Raw genomic sequence first — 19,762 nt, 5'->3', positions numbered from 1 at the left:
ATAATACAATATGAAACATAACGAATATAAATGTACTCATGAATTATAATGACTGAACGCATTGAATAAAAACGTAACGTATTATATTTTGTTTACAAATATTTAGGTTAAATTAAACTTTACAAATAAACAGATGTGGTATTGATTTGTTTATTGTATTAGAAAAACGTTTTTCGTGTCGTCGTCTGTGCATACATAACGGGGCGTCCCGCGGCGCGCTTGCCGTGGCATCATTTTTGTTCTGGACCTATTTTTCTCGTACAGAGTTAAAGAGCCCACTGAGTTTCTTGCCGGATCTTCTAAGTGGGTCGCGTTTCCGATCCGGTGGTAGATTCTGCGAAGCATTGCTCTTGCTAGGGCCAGTGTTAGCAACGCTTCCGGTTGGAGCCCCGAGAGCTCACCTACACGCTAGGGTGAAGCTGAAATAGCCTCTCAAGGCTATCAGCATAGGTAGGGAAAAAAAAGAGTAAACGAGGCCCAAAATTTAGAATGTTCAACTAGTTAATCCGGTTATTTATGTTTCTATTAAATTAATGTGGCTTGAGAGTAGACAGCTGTTTAAAATGTCCAAATGTTTCGGTCTACCTGCAAACAGATGACTGAATGATCCCCAATAAGGAACACTGCTCTTGCTAGGGCTGGTGTTAACAAAGTCTCCCAAGCTGAGCCCTGTGAGCTCGTCTATAAGCTAGTGTGACCCCTCGAGGATAAATATAAAAAGGAAGAATACTCACGGGACACCTAAAGTACAAAACATGGATAAGAGGTATTTCCGTAGACCAAGTGGCTCAGTTTAATAAACCTTTTATTCTGTATGAGCTAATACTTGAAGACCTTTGTTCAGAGATAGAGAGAACACAGAACTAACGTGCCTTTAGTAGTATTTGATTAGATTTTGTATTATACCTAACTTCGGCTTACCTGCAAGTAATTCTAATACTGATTACTTCTCAAAATAAACAATCTAAATACTCTCCGAAGATTATTTGTTGGTAACAAAAGGTACTGTTCGGATATATTTGACTACAAACAAAGTCATAGGTGTAAAATATATTAGTTGTTTTTTTCAAAGGATCAATAATTACCTTTGTTATATAGAGAGTTAATAAACCTATTTAATGCAATGCACGCTTGTGATAACATTAGGCCTAGGTGGGCCGCGATTTCACAACGACTTGTTATTGCTTAGACGTCTAGACAATAGCACGGACATGATCTCTTGCTGTCGGGCCATAGAAACAACGAGCGGGTTTAATAATATGCCTTCGAATGAAACAGAATTTCCTTGAATATTTTGAAATTAGACTTCGATAAAGATGTGCTTCAGCTTTGATAGACTCGATAAACACGGTAGTGATGATTGGTAAATCAGGTGATCATAAAGCAAAGGAATATTATATACGAGCGTAGGCCCGAAATCTCACACGCTCTTGAGTATGTCATCTATGAATCCTGTTAGCGAATTCTACTACCACCGCGGCACCGGATTGGAAACGCGACCCAGTGAGAAGATCCGGCGAGAAATTCAGTGGGCTGTGTCTGTGGGTTAATTTACTCGTCGAGCCCTTCGTCGCAAGCGACGAATTCGGCGAGGCCGGTGACCGGTGCTTGAGGTACCTAAAAGAACCGTTAATGTAATGACGTGTTTAGGGCACAATCTCTGCATAAAGCTAGAAATTTCAAACCTTACTTAAAAAAATAAGTGCCATAATGGAAGTGACAGGAATTAAAATCCATTTCCATACCTCAACGGAACATAGTGAAAACAATAGTTGAACAAAAGATATTTGATTCGTCATTGTATGCGTGCCGCCGTGTTCGTGGCCAACACGTCATAACCGAATCAAAAGAAGTCACGTGGATGTAAGCCACAGTTATGTTTGATCGACGACCACTGTTACGACGGCGCCACTATGCGCCTCCACACCGCATACTAATGTTGTCGGGATAACACATCGATAATTTTTCGTGATGCACCCATTGAATAATGATAGGTTTTTGTTGTATGACACGTGGATCGCGCCCGATAGAATATTCTTGTGTCGTTGACACATGCCTCTAATTATGCTCACTCCTTTATTAGATTAGCATCCCAATCGTTATCTTAATGTGGCAAGGTTGATGTTATCCGTGCACAGAAATCGGGTTTACGTCGCAGATGGCTATGAAAACATTGGTGTTGAGTGCGATATGAATCTGACAAGATGAACGTCTTACTGCCTCTAGATCTTCTGAGATTAGCATATCCGATAACATCAGAAAATGTCTTTTACTAGAATTTATACCTCTAATCTATGGCTGGTGTCTATCTTGCTAATTCTGTCAATACTGCGAACAAGATCTCCCAATTTGAAACAGAAACGCGTTTTCTACGTTAACAGCTTACTCTAGATGAAAATATAAGTTGCAAAACATTATTTTACATGTAGCTAGCTATAAGCGATTTCCGCTTGTTTAGTAATTTTCAGAATATAGCGAATGTCATTTCTATACTCAAATACGCATTTTGTTTATCAAAGACTTCAACACATCCTCATCTCTAAAGTTGCAATTACCTGTAATTATGTTAGCATTTAGTGTGAAATCAATTTGTATGCTACTTGTAATCTTCTGTGCTAATATATAAAATGTTGGTACCTAATAAATGAAAATAAAATAAAATAGTTAAGGCGCAGTAACATTTAGGTACGTTGTGATTTCTGTGGACTCCGGTAACCAATTAATACCAGGTAGGTCATGAACTAGTCTCAATTAATTACCGAATCAGTACACGCAAATAATCGACGCTTTTTCTACTTAATATATATATTTAAAATAAAAGGGAATTATACTGCGAAAATGAGAGCCCTTAGTCGAAGTGGCGACGGTAAACATATTTGCTTATGAATGAGGCCGGAATCCCAGATTTATAATAATAAGTAGTATGTATACATACTAAATAGTAGTATAAAGTAATATGATGCGTGTCGATGTTCTATCCTTCAATAACTGTACAATGCGAAGACGACGATATTCAACTGTATGAACTCAAAAACACATGACCCCTTAGTCATCAGCCATGAGTTTTGGAGGTTCGTTTCACTCATCGTTCTATATCTAATTGAATTAAAAACATCGATTACTTAAAACTAATCGCGAGCCATTGGGATTACCCGTAACTGTAGCAAGTTTCATCACAATCGGATAAATACTTTAGGAATCGATAGAGATCAAACATCCAATGTCCACTCATCATCAGGTAGGCTATATGCGAGTCTGCTTAACATACAAAGACAACAAAATAAATATTATTCCTTTACCGGATAGGTTGTTTATGAAACTGCTGTACGAATTATTAGGAATTTTGATAACTCAATTGATGACCATTAAATGAAATTGAAATGTCTGTCGGTAATTCAGAAGTAAAGTTCTTATTAGGCTCATACATTATTTTGTACTACACAAAACGTGTTTATTTATCAGTCTATTTATTTGACCGGAACAATCTAAGAAAAAAAAAACAAGAACTGTTCTTACGGGACTTTAATAAGTACCTAATTGATATCTCCAAAAATACTATATATTTATAGAAAGTATACCTTCTACGTTTCAAAAATATTAAGGCTTCCGCGTAAAAACAGGTAAAGGAATAATTCCATTAATACGCCTAATTAGAAATATAAATAAACGTATCCCATTGAATGGTGTCTAGGTAGCATTTTCTCCTGTGTTATTTGTTCCGGGAACAGATGCCGGAATAAAACGACATGTTCCTATATGGATTCGAGATCGCTTCGATAACATCCACTCTCACTAAACTAGTAACAATAAAATAGTTTACTATCTTCAGTACTGCGGGTATCAGAAGACAGCGCACCGTGACCAGTCGTAAATTTACGACAATCGATCTCTTCTATTTTATGGGAGCCTGGTATCTCTAATTGGTAGTTAATAGGCTAATTCGGCCAATAAAAGGTTATCGTCTTGATTATTTTAAACTATTTATAAAAAGTGGCCATTTGGATCTACAAAATTGTTTATGATTCTGTTTGAACGATACAAAGTTTTTTTTTTTCAAATTTGATGTGTCAATTTTTATTGGTAGTTTTAGAGATCCGTAGTTGTGATAAACCAACACATTTTTTTTTTAATCCCTATAAATTCAGAACGACTTTTCGATTGCTATATTTACCACTCATTTCACTTGACCGTGTTATAGACGCATTTGGTCAGAGGTTTAGTTCCGTATTATACGATCGTAAAAATTATTAAATTAGATATTCTATATTGCATTATTCCGCTCTCCCGACGTAAATTCATCGTGATATAATTTTTACGCTTAAATCCGCTCATGGACATCAGCAAAACGTACCAGTCGAAAAAAAAAATGGACTAAAAACTCATTTAAAAGACGAGGTATCGAAATGACTACAATTCAAAGTCTGAAAGCTAATAATTGCTTATTGGATACGCAATGAATTAAAAGAGAGCTAAACAGATAGAGATAGTAGGGATGAAATCTGCTCCGTCGGCTAGCGATGCTTTAGTATAAAAGAGAATTACACAACACGATAATCTTAAATCCTGGTGAAGTTAGAAAGGCCTCCGGGCCACCAGTAATCCTTCCTTCATAAAAAAAGATGTGTGGTGTTGTGGACACCGGATAGGAACGAAGTTCCTTATTATAAAAATATTAATTTTAATTCTTCTATTCGAGGTATAAAGAAGATAAAACTGGAGGTTACGCAACAACCCACGGTCATTCGGTAACGTGCGAACTTATTGTGGTACACTTCATTCACGGTTCTTTCGATAAGAGTTAGTGTGTTGCGCAAACGAACGCTCTGAGATCGTGGTCAATGAATGATAAAAAAATGTGTTATTTTTTGTACGTTATTACAAAGTTAAGTCGTACACTGTGTTCATCTATAGGTATATAAGTACTAATATTATAAAGAGGAAAGATTTGTTTGTTTGTTTGTATTGAATAGGCTCCGAAACTACTGAACCGATTTGAAAATTCTTTTAAATATTCCCTACGCTAAACTATTCCCGAGTGACATAGGCTATAATCTTTTTTGAAAAAAATTAGGGATCCTTACTAAAACTCCAATAATGTAAACCCAAGGTGTAAAAAAATTACCAAAAAAATTATTTACATTGCGTGCCCTGCGAAAACTATTGATGATAGAATAAAATAATGTACTACGACTTTGTAAAACACATTATTATTGTAATAAGTGTTCTTTTATTTAAAAAAATAAAACAACGTAAATATCGTTGAATTTTTTGTTAAAGAGCCGAGCCGAGCCGGAGCGGGTCGCTAGTTACTAATAAAAATCTTACGTTACGGACGTTTTTTCCCGGTTAGGGTAACCCCTACGCATCGTCCCATAAGGAACTTCGTTCCAAAAAGACAATCTTATTTGTTTGTTTGTTAATATTACCGTGTTCACGAATACACACAAACAAAATTGTTAATATCATTAGCGAAGGTTGCTTTCGAGTCGCTTGTAAAAACTAACAACAAACAATAAACATAATTCGGCCCGGAAACTTTTGATTGTTTTTAAATTTGTTTGCACAGGGGTGCCGCCCGTCACGCCTCTTCTCTCGCCTCTTACAAACAACGAAACGACTCGTTTCATTGAATACGGAGTGTTTCTGTCCGCCCCGCAGATTATTTATTGAGATCGTACGTCATAATATTGGTGATTAGAAAACAATATTACAATCATTTCGGTTTTCATAAAGGCCTATTTTTTTTTAATTAAGGCTTTATTTTTTTTGGCTCAATTCAATAGGTCAGTTCTGAATAGATCGGAATGTTTTCGAAATATGGTAACATTATGCAGTTATAATATCCGTCGCTATACATCATATAATGCGCTAAATCTAGGTCGCCCGTACTTACCAATAAGTAGGTTTATTCTTTTGTGTAGTTATCAAATTATCTTACCAATATTTTAGAGCTGAGATCCACAGCTGCGTTCATTGGAAAATCAAAATAACTTGAATGATTAACACTTATTGCCAATAGTACTTTTTTCTATTGTTTCGTCATTTAACTTTTTGAAGAAGTAAAGATCTAATTAAAAAAAAGAATTCATTGAAAATTCTTAAAGTTCTCAATAGCTAATAAACAAAAAAAAACAAATTTGTTTGAAAAAAGACAAAATCTAATTTATCTTTCTTTCTCTGTTTATGTATTATCATTATTTCAGATTTGTTAATTTAGCCGTGAAGAAATCACGCGTTCAGCTTTGAATATGAACTTTAATAGATACATTCTTAATTCCGTCTAGAACAGCCAGTATTCTATTGTTAAGGAAATTAAATGTCTTCACGTGACGCGTTCATACATAGTCAGGTAGGTGTCTGTGACGCACTGGACACCATTCTAATACACTTTATGTAACATACTTACTAAGTAAAATGTATATTTGATTTTTTTTTCCTACCTATGCTGATAGCCTTGTGAAACTATATCAGCTTCGCCCTAATGTGTAAGTGAGGTCACGGGGCTCAAACCGGAGTGTTGCTAACACTGACCCTAACAAGAGCAGTGCTTCGCAGAATCTACCACCGTATCGGAAACGCGACCCACTGAGAAGATCCGGCGAGAAACTCAGTGGGCTATGTCTGTGGGTTAAAAGTTTACTTGAGTGACTCTCACCTATGTATTGACAATTATAATGCTATTGTTGGATTACTTCTGAATGCCGAAACAATTAATTAAATAATTTTATTATGTTTTTAAGAATTATCGATTAGCAAACGTAATGAAAACTACATCAGCGGTTAAATTTCGTATTCCAATTTTTATTAGGCACATTCAAATTAAAATCCACTCGAAATTCTATTTTAACATTTTGACACGTAACAGTCGTCCGTGAATACATAAACCTGTTTCCAAACTATTGTCTGTGGAGCTTGGGTACGTTTCGCATGTCTTTGTAACACCAGGAATTATCGTTTTCTTCCCATGAACAATGGAAGAGCAAACAGATATACGTTTTATTAAAACCCACACACGGAACATTGATAGGCGCGTACCGAGTTCGAAATCCAATAAAGGCCTAACAAGAACACGCGTGGGCGTCTCGTTGCTAATGTTATTCATTTAAGTTGAAACTAAACAAGGTTTACCTTTTATAAAAATGTTGAGAAACAATTATGGCGCTTAATAACAAATAATAGATGTTAATAAAAACAATTTAACGGTTCAATCTCGAGTTATTTTTATTCATTACACGTTTTGACTTCGGATAGATTAGAGTCAAGAGTTACTTTGGAATCTTCACGTGCCTGGTTACTAGAATTTATTAGCACCGTAAAGTGACCAATCATTTCTACAACCCTCGGAAATCTCCAAAGAAGTCATTGATTAGAATAAAAACTCAAAATTTCAATGTAATTAAACATTTAATTGTTTATTATTGTTTTTTTATTGCCCTTGTAGGCAGACGAGCTTATGGCCCACCTGATGGTGAGTGGTTACCGTCGCCCATGGACTTCAGCAATGCCAGGGGTAGAGCCAAGCCGCTGCCTACCGAAACATGCTAATTAAAAGTCAAATTTAACCACCATTTCAAACATTACCTGTTCAAAAATAGCCACAATTCGGAGAAGAATCTATTTAATTATTAGTTTATTTTAATTGTCAACCTATACTGATAGGATATATAGTGATAGTATTTTTAATCATAGTCAAATGTCGCCGTATTCTAAAACATTGATAGCCCATTTAAAGTTGAGAGATTTAACAAGTGAACACGATTTCACAGAGGACGCTACGCATAGGCTGCATTCTGAATTAATTATGAACTAGCTCCCTAATAAGTTGCAATTGAATTTCTTTATCATAGTTCAATATTGGATAGCAATGCAAGAAAACGCTGAAATAGTACTAACATACTAATGAAGAATGATCATAATTAAAATTTGGACAAAATAATCTATATAAAATATATATATAAAAATGAATTGCTGTTCGTTAGTCTCGCTAAAACTCGAGAACGGCTGGACTGATTTAGCTAATTTTGGTCTTGAATTATTTGTGGACGTCCAGAGAAGGTTTAAAAGGTTAGATAAATATGAAAATGTGCGGAATGAAATAAAAATAACAATTTTGCTTTTCCTTTGATGTGTCCCCCGTCGGACGGATTCCTTTTATTTGTTTTAAGTTTATTTTATACATTATCGACTGAGGCACTACGAAGTCTGCCGGGTCAGATAGTACTTCTATAATTATCTTGTGGCAAAACCTTTGGTTACGTCACGCGCATGCGCGGCTAAAAAATCCAGGAGGCCATGAGCCGCCATTAGAAAACAGATTGTACATTTTTTACATAAAAATAAACATTTTATTATTTTCTTTAGAGCCGCTTTTATTTAAGCGGCCTAAAATCTAAATTAAAAAAAAAACGGTTTTACGAATACACGTCTTTAAAAAAATTTTATGTCCAAAATAACGAAATTTTTGTATAAATTAAATTGATTGATTATTGGTTTAGTAAGGAATGTCTTAGATAGGCAATCTAATTCGATATATCTCTGTCCCATAAAATTCGCAGTGTTAGCGGCTTCGCATAAACTTATCCATTATCGATCGATCTGTAGCAACCCACAGTGAACAACTAGAATATTAAGTGTAACCCAACACCCCACGTAGGAATATATTTTATGTGTCCATATTTTATAAAAGAAACCTGCCCGGACGGCGGCGTAACGAATAAATAAACAAAAACATTATTACCGCACCAAAAAATCAATACAATTTATGTTATGCATTTTGTATTTTCTTAATTTAATATTTCCGTCGTCTATGAGTACGTTATTTGAAGGAGATAAACATGATATTAAGCGCGAAATGTCGTAAAAAAAATTACATACATACATATGTAGTATTGTAACAATGACCTCAACTAAAAAAACATTATTAAACTCAATCCTCGAGTATACAAGCTCAGAACAACGATATCGCATTAGGACTGCTACAAACAGATCGATCATTGAAAGTAACCAACATAGAACCGAAGGTTCGTGTTCCGATATCATTAAAATTCACACTCAAACGAAGACGAACTATAGGAAGACATTTCAAGGACTCACGCCTGCTGTTGTAACTCCTACCAGACCGCATTATAGTAAAATTGCCCCTAAATTGCATTTTTTTTTTATTGCTTAGATGGGTGGACAAGCTCACAGCCCATCTGGTGCTATGTTTTTACTGGAGCCCATAGACATCTACAACGTAAATGCGCCACCCACCTTGAGATATAAGTTCTAAGGTCTCAAGTATAGTTACAACGGCTGCCCCACCCTTCAAACCGAAACGCACGCACGCTTCACGGCAAAAATAAGCAGGGCGGTGGTACCTACCCGCCCGGACTCACATGAGGTCCTACCACCAGTAATTACGCAAATTATAATTTAAATACAGCAATCTACTAATCATTTAGAGTTTGAAATGTTTTCATGTGTTTCTTTCATAAATTTGCCTGTCAACCTTTTCTTTGATACCGACCAATACAGACCTTCCAGTTAACGTGGTAACCATTCCTTTGGAGTCCTTCTTTTTCACTAAGCACCAGCTATCGACAGCTGTGGCAGTTACATATGTATACCTACCTACCTACACAATTAAGATATACTCTTGATAACTGTGATTGTTTAGAATCGATAAAAACAATCCAACAACAACTTTTGGATGTTAGAATTTCTTCGTGTATCGGTATACCAGATATCATTCAACAAGATACTGCCTCGTAAGTGAAGTTGAACCCTTTCGTAAAGTACAACCGCCCCGCCTATTTCTGCCGTGAAGCAGTAATGCGTTTCGGTTTGAAGGACGGGGCAGCCGTTGTAATTATACTGAGACCTTAGAACTTATATCTCAAGGTGTGTGACGGCATTTACGTTGTAGTCTATGGGCTCCAGTAACCACTTAACACCAGGTGGGCTGTGAGCTCGTCCACCCATCTATGCAATAAAAAAAAAAAGTAATTAACCTATCGAGCTGATAATTAACAAAACTTATGTTTCATCCATTCAGTGGTCCATGATCTTACGTCTTAGAGTGAAAATTTTACATATTTTTCTTAATAGTAGATAGGGGTAAGTGCAACCACTTTGATAATTTTTTTGTCAGCGACATTAACAGGTAACAGAAGCAGTAACACGTCCCGATTCGAAGGGTGAGCTGTTATACTATACAATTGAGAAGTAGACCTCATGTCTTAATAATGTGTAGCGAGTGGCATTTATCACATCTATAAGATGCGTTGACCACTTAACACCGGGTACACCATCAGCTCGTTCGCCGGTCCAAAAAGAATAACTATTGTATTTGATCGTGCAATTACTTATTCTTTCGGGAAGATTCGAAGGGCGAGCTGTTATACTATACAATTGAGACCTAGACCTCATGTCTCAATAGTGTGTAGCTAGTGTGTGTAGTCTATTGTATCTTCATTTGAACACGTATTTACTTATTAATTGTCTATACGACTTTAGAGAAATCTTTACGTCATTTTAAAGTTGAATCTTGCTATTAATAATTTCAGGAAATCTTGCTCATACAAGAACTCGCTGCCGGCTAATTATTATTTCTGTGTTTATATACAAAATCAAGGAATCGAATGTTCTATTAACCACATAGTCATCACGTATTGTATTCTTCTTAATGTAATAAACTATGTACATACATATATTATGTATATTTGTAATCGAGTAGGTACACTGTAATCTATATAAGTACCTATATTTAACATTATGTTTATTCTATATTATTGAGATGTTATTTTAAGGAAGATTTTTGTTTTGAGTTTGTTCTTTTTTTTGTTTTGTTGTTGTTGTTTGTTATTCTTTGTTAATGCACCTACCATGCATTATCTCTACACCAACCTATGGTCGACTGGAAGAGAATGCCCATGGCATTAAGTCCGCCTGTGTACAAGTTTTGTTTTGTGCATAAAGTATAAATAAATAAATAAATACACTTGATGTGTATTTATGCATTCGTGTATTATGTTAAATATATGACCATATTGTATTGAATTGTATATGAGCATATTTTGATTAACATATTTAATAGGTACATTGTTCTCAACAACCGTTATACAAACATACATATGGACATACACTCCTTTAATTGTTTTTCTTATAGTCGTTACGGATAGCAGACATAAACTATGCCTTTGTGCTACTAATTTTTTCTTATAAATCTATAAAAATAAACAGAAGTTCTCAACATTTGAACCGTCGTATAAATGCAATAATGTTTAAATTTCACAATAAATAATTAAATAATTTGTATGGACCCGTGATTCAAAATTTAAGCCTTTTAGTTATCAACTACATAAAAAAACCATTTGTAGGTACGGTATGGGTGATGTGTGGTCAGTTTTTTTAAATGAAATTCCTGATCGGGCAATATAAACATGGTAGTGATGTACAATACGTAATCTAACTCATAGGCCTAAAATCAGCACTCAATACTTGTAAACGTGTAGTTTCGCTTCCCGATATCTCTATGTTTCATGTGATAGTCTAATTTATGTTATAGGGATAAGAAATCAAAGCGTTATATAGAATTTTTTAAATAATTTTATTTTAACCATACTTTTTTATATGCCTACTAAAAGATTTTTCAGTCAAATAAATACACGGTTTTCGTTTAAATTAAAAATATATCTATCACTAGAATTGTACAACGATTAAGCTATTTACATTTATATATCACAAAATATAATAGAATAAAATCATACTAATTCTATTAGTAGGAAGTACGTGTCACTTCTACTTACAGTCTGTAGATCCGTGCGAGCCATTACCTCATCTCGCTAACTCGTCGCGGCCCTCACACGCTACCTACGTCAATACATATGACTTGCGAACAACTACACGCCGCACTCACTCACATCACTGCACACTAGCTCACAGCTTCTCGAAGGCTCTGGAATTAGTGAGCATCTCTCTGGTCAGCCTCCAAACTTGTTTGGCCGCGTTCTCCAGCGCCGTCGGCGACTTGCCCTTGAAGAGGTCTACGTGCGGCAGGAAGTAGTGGGGGCAGCGGCGGCACTGGAGCGAGGATATCAGCTGCAGGAAGATCCCGTTGATCCGGTCGCCGATGGCGGCCTCGTCCCACTCGTGCTCCCGCGGGTGTTTCTCGCACTCGTACAACAACAACGTCTTCATGTGATAACACGTCACCGGGTTACCCGGCAAGTCCAAGTGGCGGTCTCTTATTGTTTTCAGTATGCTCAGACATTTCCGCCGACATCCGCCTTGCAGCAAACGGTTCTCCGCCTCTAGGAAGCTCAGCACCCAAGCGTCTCCCTCCATCGCGGAGTTTTTCCCTTGCAACGCGAGGCATTCCTTTGATAATAAATCGAAACCTTCCGTTTTAACTTCGGCGATTATATTGGGATGCGGCCAGGGTATCGCCGGGAGGGGCCAGTGTGCGGCGGACCGCGGCCACAGGCCGGCGCACTTGAACGCCGGGGTTATTTGCACTATGTACCTTTCACGAATTCGCAACTTGACTTCGGTCGTTTCCGCGATCATTTTCACGCAATCTCTATACGAGCACTTGTCACAGGCCTGAGCTACCAACGTTTGGAAGCGCGACCGTATCTTGCGCGCCGATAGGTATCCCGAAGCGGTGATGAACTCGACCCAGAGGGACATGGAACGCTTCCTCCCGTCGCTCAGTTTCAAGACGGCGCATCCTGGGAGCGAGCCGTCGTCCACGAAGTTCAGCACTCCCATTTGATTGAGATAGATGACGATCTCGAACTCGTGGGGCGAGACCACTTCGAGGCCGTCGAACCTGCCGTTGTAGTCGGTGAGAGAGGATATGAACCTCGGCTCCTGCAACTCCACCTCCTTGAGTACATCTTGCACTATCCGACACACTTCATGTATCGTTTTTGTTATTTGCGCCTTCCTGTTGGCGACTCTCTCGTTGTAGAACTTATTCATTTGATAGACTAGTTTAGATTGGGCCGCCATCATCTCTGGGGGAACGAGCATGGTGGCTGTATTGGAATTCACGCGGAGCTCATGGTTCGGGTGCGGCGGTGCACGCACGCGCACAGCACGCGGTCTTTTGCCGACTGAGCCGTGTCGGATTATCGGCTAACGAAGGTCCGAGTACGCCCATGGGGAGACGCTCCGACGAATGGCGTCGGCCTGTGCCGCCTCGCTTGCTCCTCGAAGGGTCGTACGTTAGTGCGAGCGAGACGAGAACAGCGGTGGTTGGTTCCAGTCGAGTCGTTGTGGAGTATTGATCGCGGGAAGACCCCGCCTCCGCCGCGGCCCGTAGGTATCGCGGTCCTCCCGGCTGCGGAGGTGTCTGTAATTACACGATTGCGTCGTCTCGTTAATTCGGTAGCGGCAACAAGTTCGTATCTATTAATGAGGTTATTTTTTGCCCGCTCGTTATCTCGCGTCTAATTGGGGATATTAATTTGATTTTAGGATGTTTAGCATGTCGTGATTAGATGGCCTACATGTTTGATTAATTTCGTGATAATGTTTCCGTGTAGAATGAGTTAATATTATTGTGAGAGACCGTTTCGTTTAGTCAAAACAAATCTGATTGTAAATAATACGATTATGAATTTCTATATAAATTATCGTCAAACATTCACATTTTTAATTTGTATTGAAATTATTAGTAAGGGTAATAAAATTGACATAATTTTATAGCATAATACACAATAATTATATAACTAATCAAAAGAGTAAATTAGAAGTACATTTAGGTGGGTTTACCATGTAGATAGAGGGAATGAAAATATCGGTTCAATGATTGTTGTTTCTGTTCCTAAACATTCCATACTCGGACATCGTTGAGATAAAAAAAATCAGTATCGAATATTATTGCCATTGCATCTGCGTTTACCAAGTCGTCATCAATACGAAGAAGTGTTCGAAAATCCTAAAGCAATCTATTCACTCGCATACAAGCGGTTGCATTCCCGTCAACTTCACATTCCCCGCGGTCTTCCTTAGGTGAGATGCCCATTTCTATACGCGGCCGTTCTATTTCAGTCTCGGACGATTGATGGGTTTCGGTTGCGTGATGAATAGCGGGCCGCCGCATGATTTACGTCGCGGCTCACTTCTCGCGATTCATGAGCTCCTGGTAGCATCAACGAAACGTTGCGATGACCGAAACGGGAAATTAACCCTCAGCCGCGTTTATTTATTCGTGCTTAACTCCTAACGAGTCTATTTGCGTTTTATATCTCACACACGAGAATCATAATGCGACAGTTTAATGTGATGGCAGTTTAGATTCGTCATTTTATCGCGTCCAACCGAGAAACAGTTCTCTCGATTAATTATGGAGCACAAATGCGCAACATATTTATGTGCTACGGAATTGATAAATTAATCACTCAGACGACTATCGCAACGGGCTTTATGATAATAATTAATCTGATGAGAATTTTGACCGCACAAAATATATAGATAGCTAATAGTGCTTACATAAATTATTTTGGTTTTAATGAATTATAATATGTTTGTCTCCTCTCTAGTGTGTAGGCTGTTGGAACTATAGAGAGTCCCTTTGCCTTAATTTTCTAGCTATGAACAGATAATAACAAAATTAATATTTTACCTAATGGCAACCTAAACGAAATTTTAAAATATCCGAAGTTTTAAAAATATGTCCTATAGAAATAAGCATTTCAATGCGTAAAACAATTTTTGATAAATACTTTCATCGTAATGGAACACAAAGGCACTAGATGAGGTCTACGTCTCTAATATATTATAGGAAGGTTCTCCAACAAAGCTACCTGATATGCTACGTACTAATTCAAAAACATTAAAAGACATTTACATAAAATGTGTGCACAATTTTCAATCTGTGACTTCTCGAACGAGAGACCTGTAATTGATACCACCGCTGTAGTTTTACTTCGCTACGATGCTTCTCGGGGTAGTTGCGGGGAGAGGGGAAATGATGACGTCACTTGAACGACGTTAAATACAGCACACACGTCATACGCTTAGAAATGAACCGTAGAAAATTCATTCACTTATGTGTAACATATTTTATTTCTTTATTTACATTTTAATCGTTCGAACAACATGATCGTGCGTCCACAGTAAGTATGAGAAATTAATAAAAACTACTATTTACCGTAGCGTTTCAATCATTTTTATTCGCAGAAAATAATAATAATTGAAGTCCATATTCAACAATTAAATGTATCAGGAATCCTTGAGCATATTATCTTGTCTTTATCAACAACGCGCTCACCCTGAAGAATATCTCTGTTACATCATATGGCTCTGATTTATGTAGTAAACATTATCCTCCGTACATGTAATCTGAGAGCCACATTAAAACAGTCGGTTTATTTCACCGGGGAAGACGCAAGGCGCGCGCGCGAAAACCGCAAAATGGCGCCCGACACGCCCCGCCTACTTCCGCCGGATGTCCGACCTACCCACGCCCACCTTAATACCTACCCCAGGGGATACAGTTGAATTAATATTATAGCATAAGGGGGATTGAAGTACAGATACTTTTATTTTCCGTATTCTTTTTTATAAGTCGTTAATAAAATATGTTTTTGTTCATTATAACAACAAGGTTGTTTAGGTTTATTTAGGTTAGGTTAGCGTGGTATGGACATGTGATGCGTAGAGAGAAGATGCATGTGACTAGGTGATGTTTGGAAATGGTAGTGCAAGGTAGAGGGGGAAGAGGTCAACTGAAGAAGACATGGATGGAGTGTTTGAATGACGATATGAGAGAGAGAGAGAGAGAGGAGTGAGTATTGAGATGACGGCTGATAGAAGAGAATGGAAGAGAATAATTAGTTGTGCCGCTAGTGGGATAAGGTGGAGAAAAAGAAGATAACAACAAGGTTATTTTGAGAGGTAATTGGACAGTTTCGTTTTAGTGTCTATGGCCTTCGTAAACCACTTAAGCATCAGCACTGATATATCGTCCTTCAATTCCGAGGAGTCTCTAGATCGGCGTGAGTCGAACTCTCGGTTGCATAGTAAAACGGATGTCCCACCATTAAACCGAACCGAATCCTTTGTGACCAAGTGATAGAAACGTCCAAGATTAGGCATAAAGAAAGAAAACCTTAATTAGATATCTGAATAATTGCAAAAAAAAATTAACATTGCTGATCACGATGAGTAGCGGTATCCACTCACCAACAGGTGGATCGTATTCTCGACAAGGACAATTAAAAAAAAGGAAGCGAGGTAATTTAATTATCTTCCAGATTTTACCTTGGCTGATATGCCTACTCGTAAAATAGGTTTTTGAAGAAGATATAATGCGACATTCACTCTCAGTGGAATTGATTTGGATAAGCTTAGATAGGTATGTCTAACACGAAACCAATATAGATAGAGCCAATTACTGTTTTTAAATGAATAAGAATTCATAATTTACATATCGCCTTTGCGCACTAAAAGTGTACAATTTCCAAAAATATTCGTAATGGAGTTAATATGCGGAATCATTTAGTATCACCAGTATTTTTCTCATAAATACTGTCAAAAGAGCGTAGTTTAGTTTTAGTTTTTTTTTTTTGTTTATCTATGTTTTGTTTCTACTATTAACAAAATTAATACATAATTTTATCTTACTATAAAAGACAGATAATGTAACTGGTACAAAATAAAAAATAAATGTTGCAAAGATGATTAATATTAAAAATATCACAATATGTTAGACCTTTAAAACACTCCTGCAAAATAAGCAAGTTTTGAGATTACCTATACAGTTTTAATGCGAGAAGACGATGTGCCTTTTTTATTTTTTATTTATTGCTTAGATTGGTGGACGAGCTCACAGCCCATCTGGTGTTAAGTGGTTACTGGAGCCCATAGACATCTACGACGTAAATGCGCCACCCATCTTGAGATTTGAGTTCTAAAGTCTCAAGTATAGTTACAACGGCTGCCCCGTCCTTCAAACCGAAACGCATTACTGCTTCACGGCAAAAATAGGTAGGGTGGTGGTACCTACCCTCACAAGTGGTCCTACCACTAGTCTCGAACTAATCGTTCATTGAAATATTCTCGAAAAGGTTTTCCACACTGAGCCCACTGTTTATTGATATACGTCAATGCAGATACAAGCTATTATCCCTTCCTTTTGATCTCACATTGTTCTATGGATACATCCTTCGCAATCCATTCTCACAACGACGCGACGACGTCTCACATAAACATGTACGAACTATCGCATTCAGTAATTCTATTTACATTTAAACCACGCATCGGGCAACGGACAAGGAATACGATAATAAATATTTATATAATGTAAATTTTACATTCGAACAGCAAGAACGAAAGCTTAAAAATATATACTTTACGAGATCGCCGATAGATACACCTGGCCGTCGTTTATGTCATTGACATTGTCACCGCTTTACCAGTAAACTGCCAATGGAATAGTGATTGAAAAACCAAAAGGATCAGTCTGGACGTGATAGAAGCAGCAGCTTGGCTGTGACCATTGCGTTTGAAGCCAGAAAGATATCTATAAAATACCTACATATTATGAGCGTTTGAGAACACCTAACGCTTCTAAGTCTAAACTTCTAGGCTGCCTTAAACCGAAATTATTCCAGTTCTCAATTGCCTTATTGTTCATGTGATGATTATTGCATGTTTGTAAAATTGCGAAGGATTAATGAATACTCACTAAATATTGACCTTAAAATAAATGAAGGAAAAATTTAGTATACTTTTAATTGTATTACACAACACAGCTCAGACTTTGACTTCAAATCACCAGGGGGATGGCGGCAGTCACGTTTTGTAGAATTATAGCCAACGACCACTTAACATTGGGTTGGCCGTGAGCTAGTTCACTCATCTATGGAAATAAATAAAAAATTCATACATCATTTATTTAGAGACAACTTAGTGTCTACAATTGTAACCTTTGTGAAGGATTACGTGGAAAAATATATACATTTTGATTCCTGTGTTTTGTCTCTGATATGGAACCTACTAAAACTTTAACCCTAACCTAAGAAAAAGATCCGATATTAAATAACAAGTATTTAGTCGTATTACTGTTTGAATTGTTCAATCCCTTAATTAGTATTTCTTCATGGTAATTAACAATTATGTAGCAATTAATAACAACACACCTACCTTCAAAATCTCATCAAAGGTCTCAATAATCTATAATGGTAGTGACACACGGACAAACAGAGACGAAGAGATCGTAAAGGTTCCGATCTTGCGTCAATTTATCACTGAACCTTAAACAACAGTAAAATAATGCGAATCATAACAGAAAACAACGCATCAGTCAAAACTATTCAAAATAATTACGTTTACTAGTAAAGTGATGGACGACACAACCCAATCATTAGCGCTCTCAGATTCGCTATCAAAATATTGGCTATTAAAAACAACCAGACGTCTCAGGACTACAATATTTATGTCGGATCGAATGCGCTATCGTGTTGAAGTATGAAGTATTTTATCGTGCAGACATCCGTCTTCCCCCACCGCTGACACTAAACTGCCCACCCTTGTACGCTAAAGGAGGGGACATACCACGCCCGCACCGAGATACTTGACGCTCAAACATCACATGTACACCCTGTGGTGGATCACCGAATAAACTTTAGCGACGTGACATAAGGTTCATTTAAGCTTGCGTCGCTCGTCACGTAGGGTTGCCCAGTGTATTTTTTTTTGTGCGCGTTCACAATTATGTTTCTTTGTGATATTTTCGTTTTGAAGATAATTGGATTCAGGATGCATATCGCCACGCCGCAGATTGAGTCGTACACGTCGCTCGCAATTATTATAAAGATTTAAGATAATAATACTCTTCCTTTTGTTTCGTGGCGGTGGTTTCCGATGCGGCTCTTTTCATGTCCGATCGTTATGCGCAAATTATTTTTGTGTGTCGCGCTGTATTCAACTCTGGTTTCCTTTTGTTTTTCTTATAGTCACTGTTAATAAAAAACCACAACTGTAACTTTGAATTTTGTAATTTTCGTAGCTTTAATTTTCGTATAAGAGTTTTAATAACTCGTATCTGTTAAGTCGAATGCGCTTAACAATCGAATTGGAACACAGAAATGTAGTGATATATATGTAAATTAAAAAAAAAAATACATATATGCAGAGCATTTCACCGAACATGGTTCCGAAATTTATTATAGAATAAAAAACAAAAGCCCCTTTATGTTTTTCGAGCGATAGAACGCATTCGTTCGTATACGTAGCCCAAGGAAATTTAATAAACATAAGTGTGAGTAAGAAATTAATTCAATAGCGCTTAAAGCGCTTGAAAGTATTCACAGGAAATGTACCTCCAAAACTCGTCGACAATTATTTCAACGATTGATTCTGAACGACGCACGCATTTGAATTAAAAAAGAACACTAGTGAGCCTTTGTATTTACATATAACATGGCCATTCCACTAACGAAGACAAAACGTGTACAAGACTTTTTCACAATTCGTCTAAAGAATAACGCCTACTAACCGGATCGGGCCGACTTCGATCTCTGATTGTAGCAATGTGTTCAGTTTTGTTAAAGACAAACACGAAATAATATAACATTTGTAAAAATACCGGTATAAAAACAAATTCATTTCTTTAATATTTTAGAACGAACACTGTTTTCGTTGTTTTGAAATATCCTTACAAAAAAATCCTCATCTACAAAATCTGCAATCCGATACCTACAGCCATTAACTAATGCCCTTTTAACTAAGTTCACACTTGCGCACAAGAAAACGGCTTAACCTCTTT

The 19,762-nt window shown here is 37.2% G+C and overlaps 2 protein-coding genes across 5 annotated transcripts in view; one reads left to right on the top strand and one right to left on the bottom strand.

Annotated features, from left to right (window-relative positions):
- LOC101744498 (neurobeachin) overlaps positions 1 to 19,762 on the top strand; it is a 573,788-nt gene that overhangs the window by 410,773 nt on the left and 143,253 nt on the right. The window lies entirely within an intron of this gene.
- Positions 11,572 to 18,515, bottom strand: LOC101739863 (protein mab-21). The gene is made up of 3 exons (XM_062672235.1): positions 18,322 to 18,515; positions 18,139 to 18,248; positions 11,572 to 13,339 (listed from the first exon to the last, which is right to left on the bottom strand). Exon 3 carries the CDS (start codon positions 13,015 to 13,017, stop codon positions 11,920 to 11,922), a length of 1,098 nt encoding a protein of 365 aa, XP_062528219.1. The 5' UTR covers positions 13,018 to 13,339; positions 18,139 to 18,248; positions 18,322 to 18,515; the 3' UTR covers positions 11,572 to 11,919.

Source organism: Bombyx mori, chromosome 14 (genome assembly GCF_030269925.1).
Source record: "Bombyx mori chromosome 14, ASM3026992v2".
In the NCBI taxonomy this organism is placed as follows: domain Eukaryota; kingdom Metazoa; phylum Arthropoda; class Insecta; order Lepidoptera; family Bombycidae; genus Bombyx; species Bombyx mori.
Note: the sequence above shows the minus strand (reverse complement) of the source record. Positions and strands in the feature narration are given on the sequence as shown.

Coding starts and splice junctions, on each gene's coding strand:
- LOC101739863 (XM_062672235.1), bottom strand. CDS start 13,017: ATGCTCGTTCCCCCAGAGATGATGGCGGCCCAATCTAAACTAGTCTAT.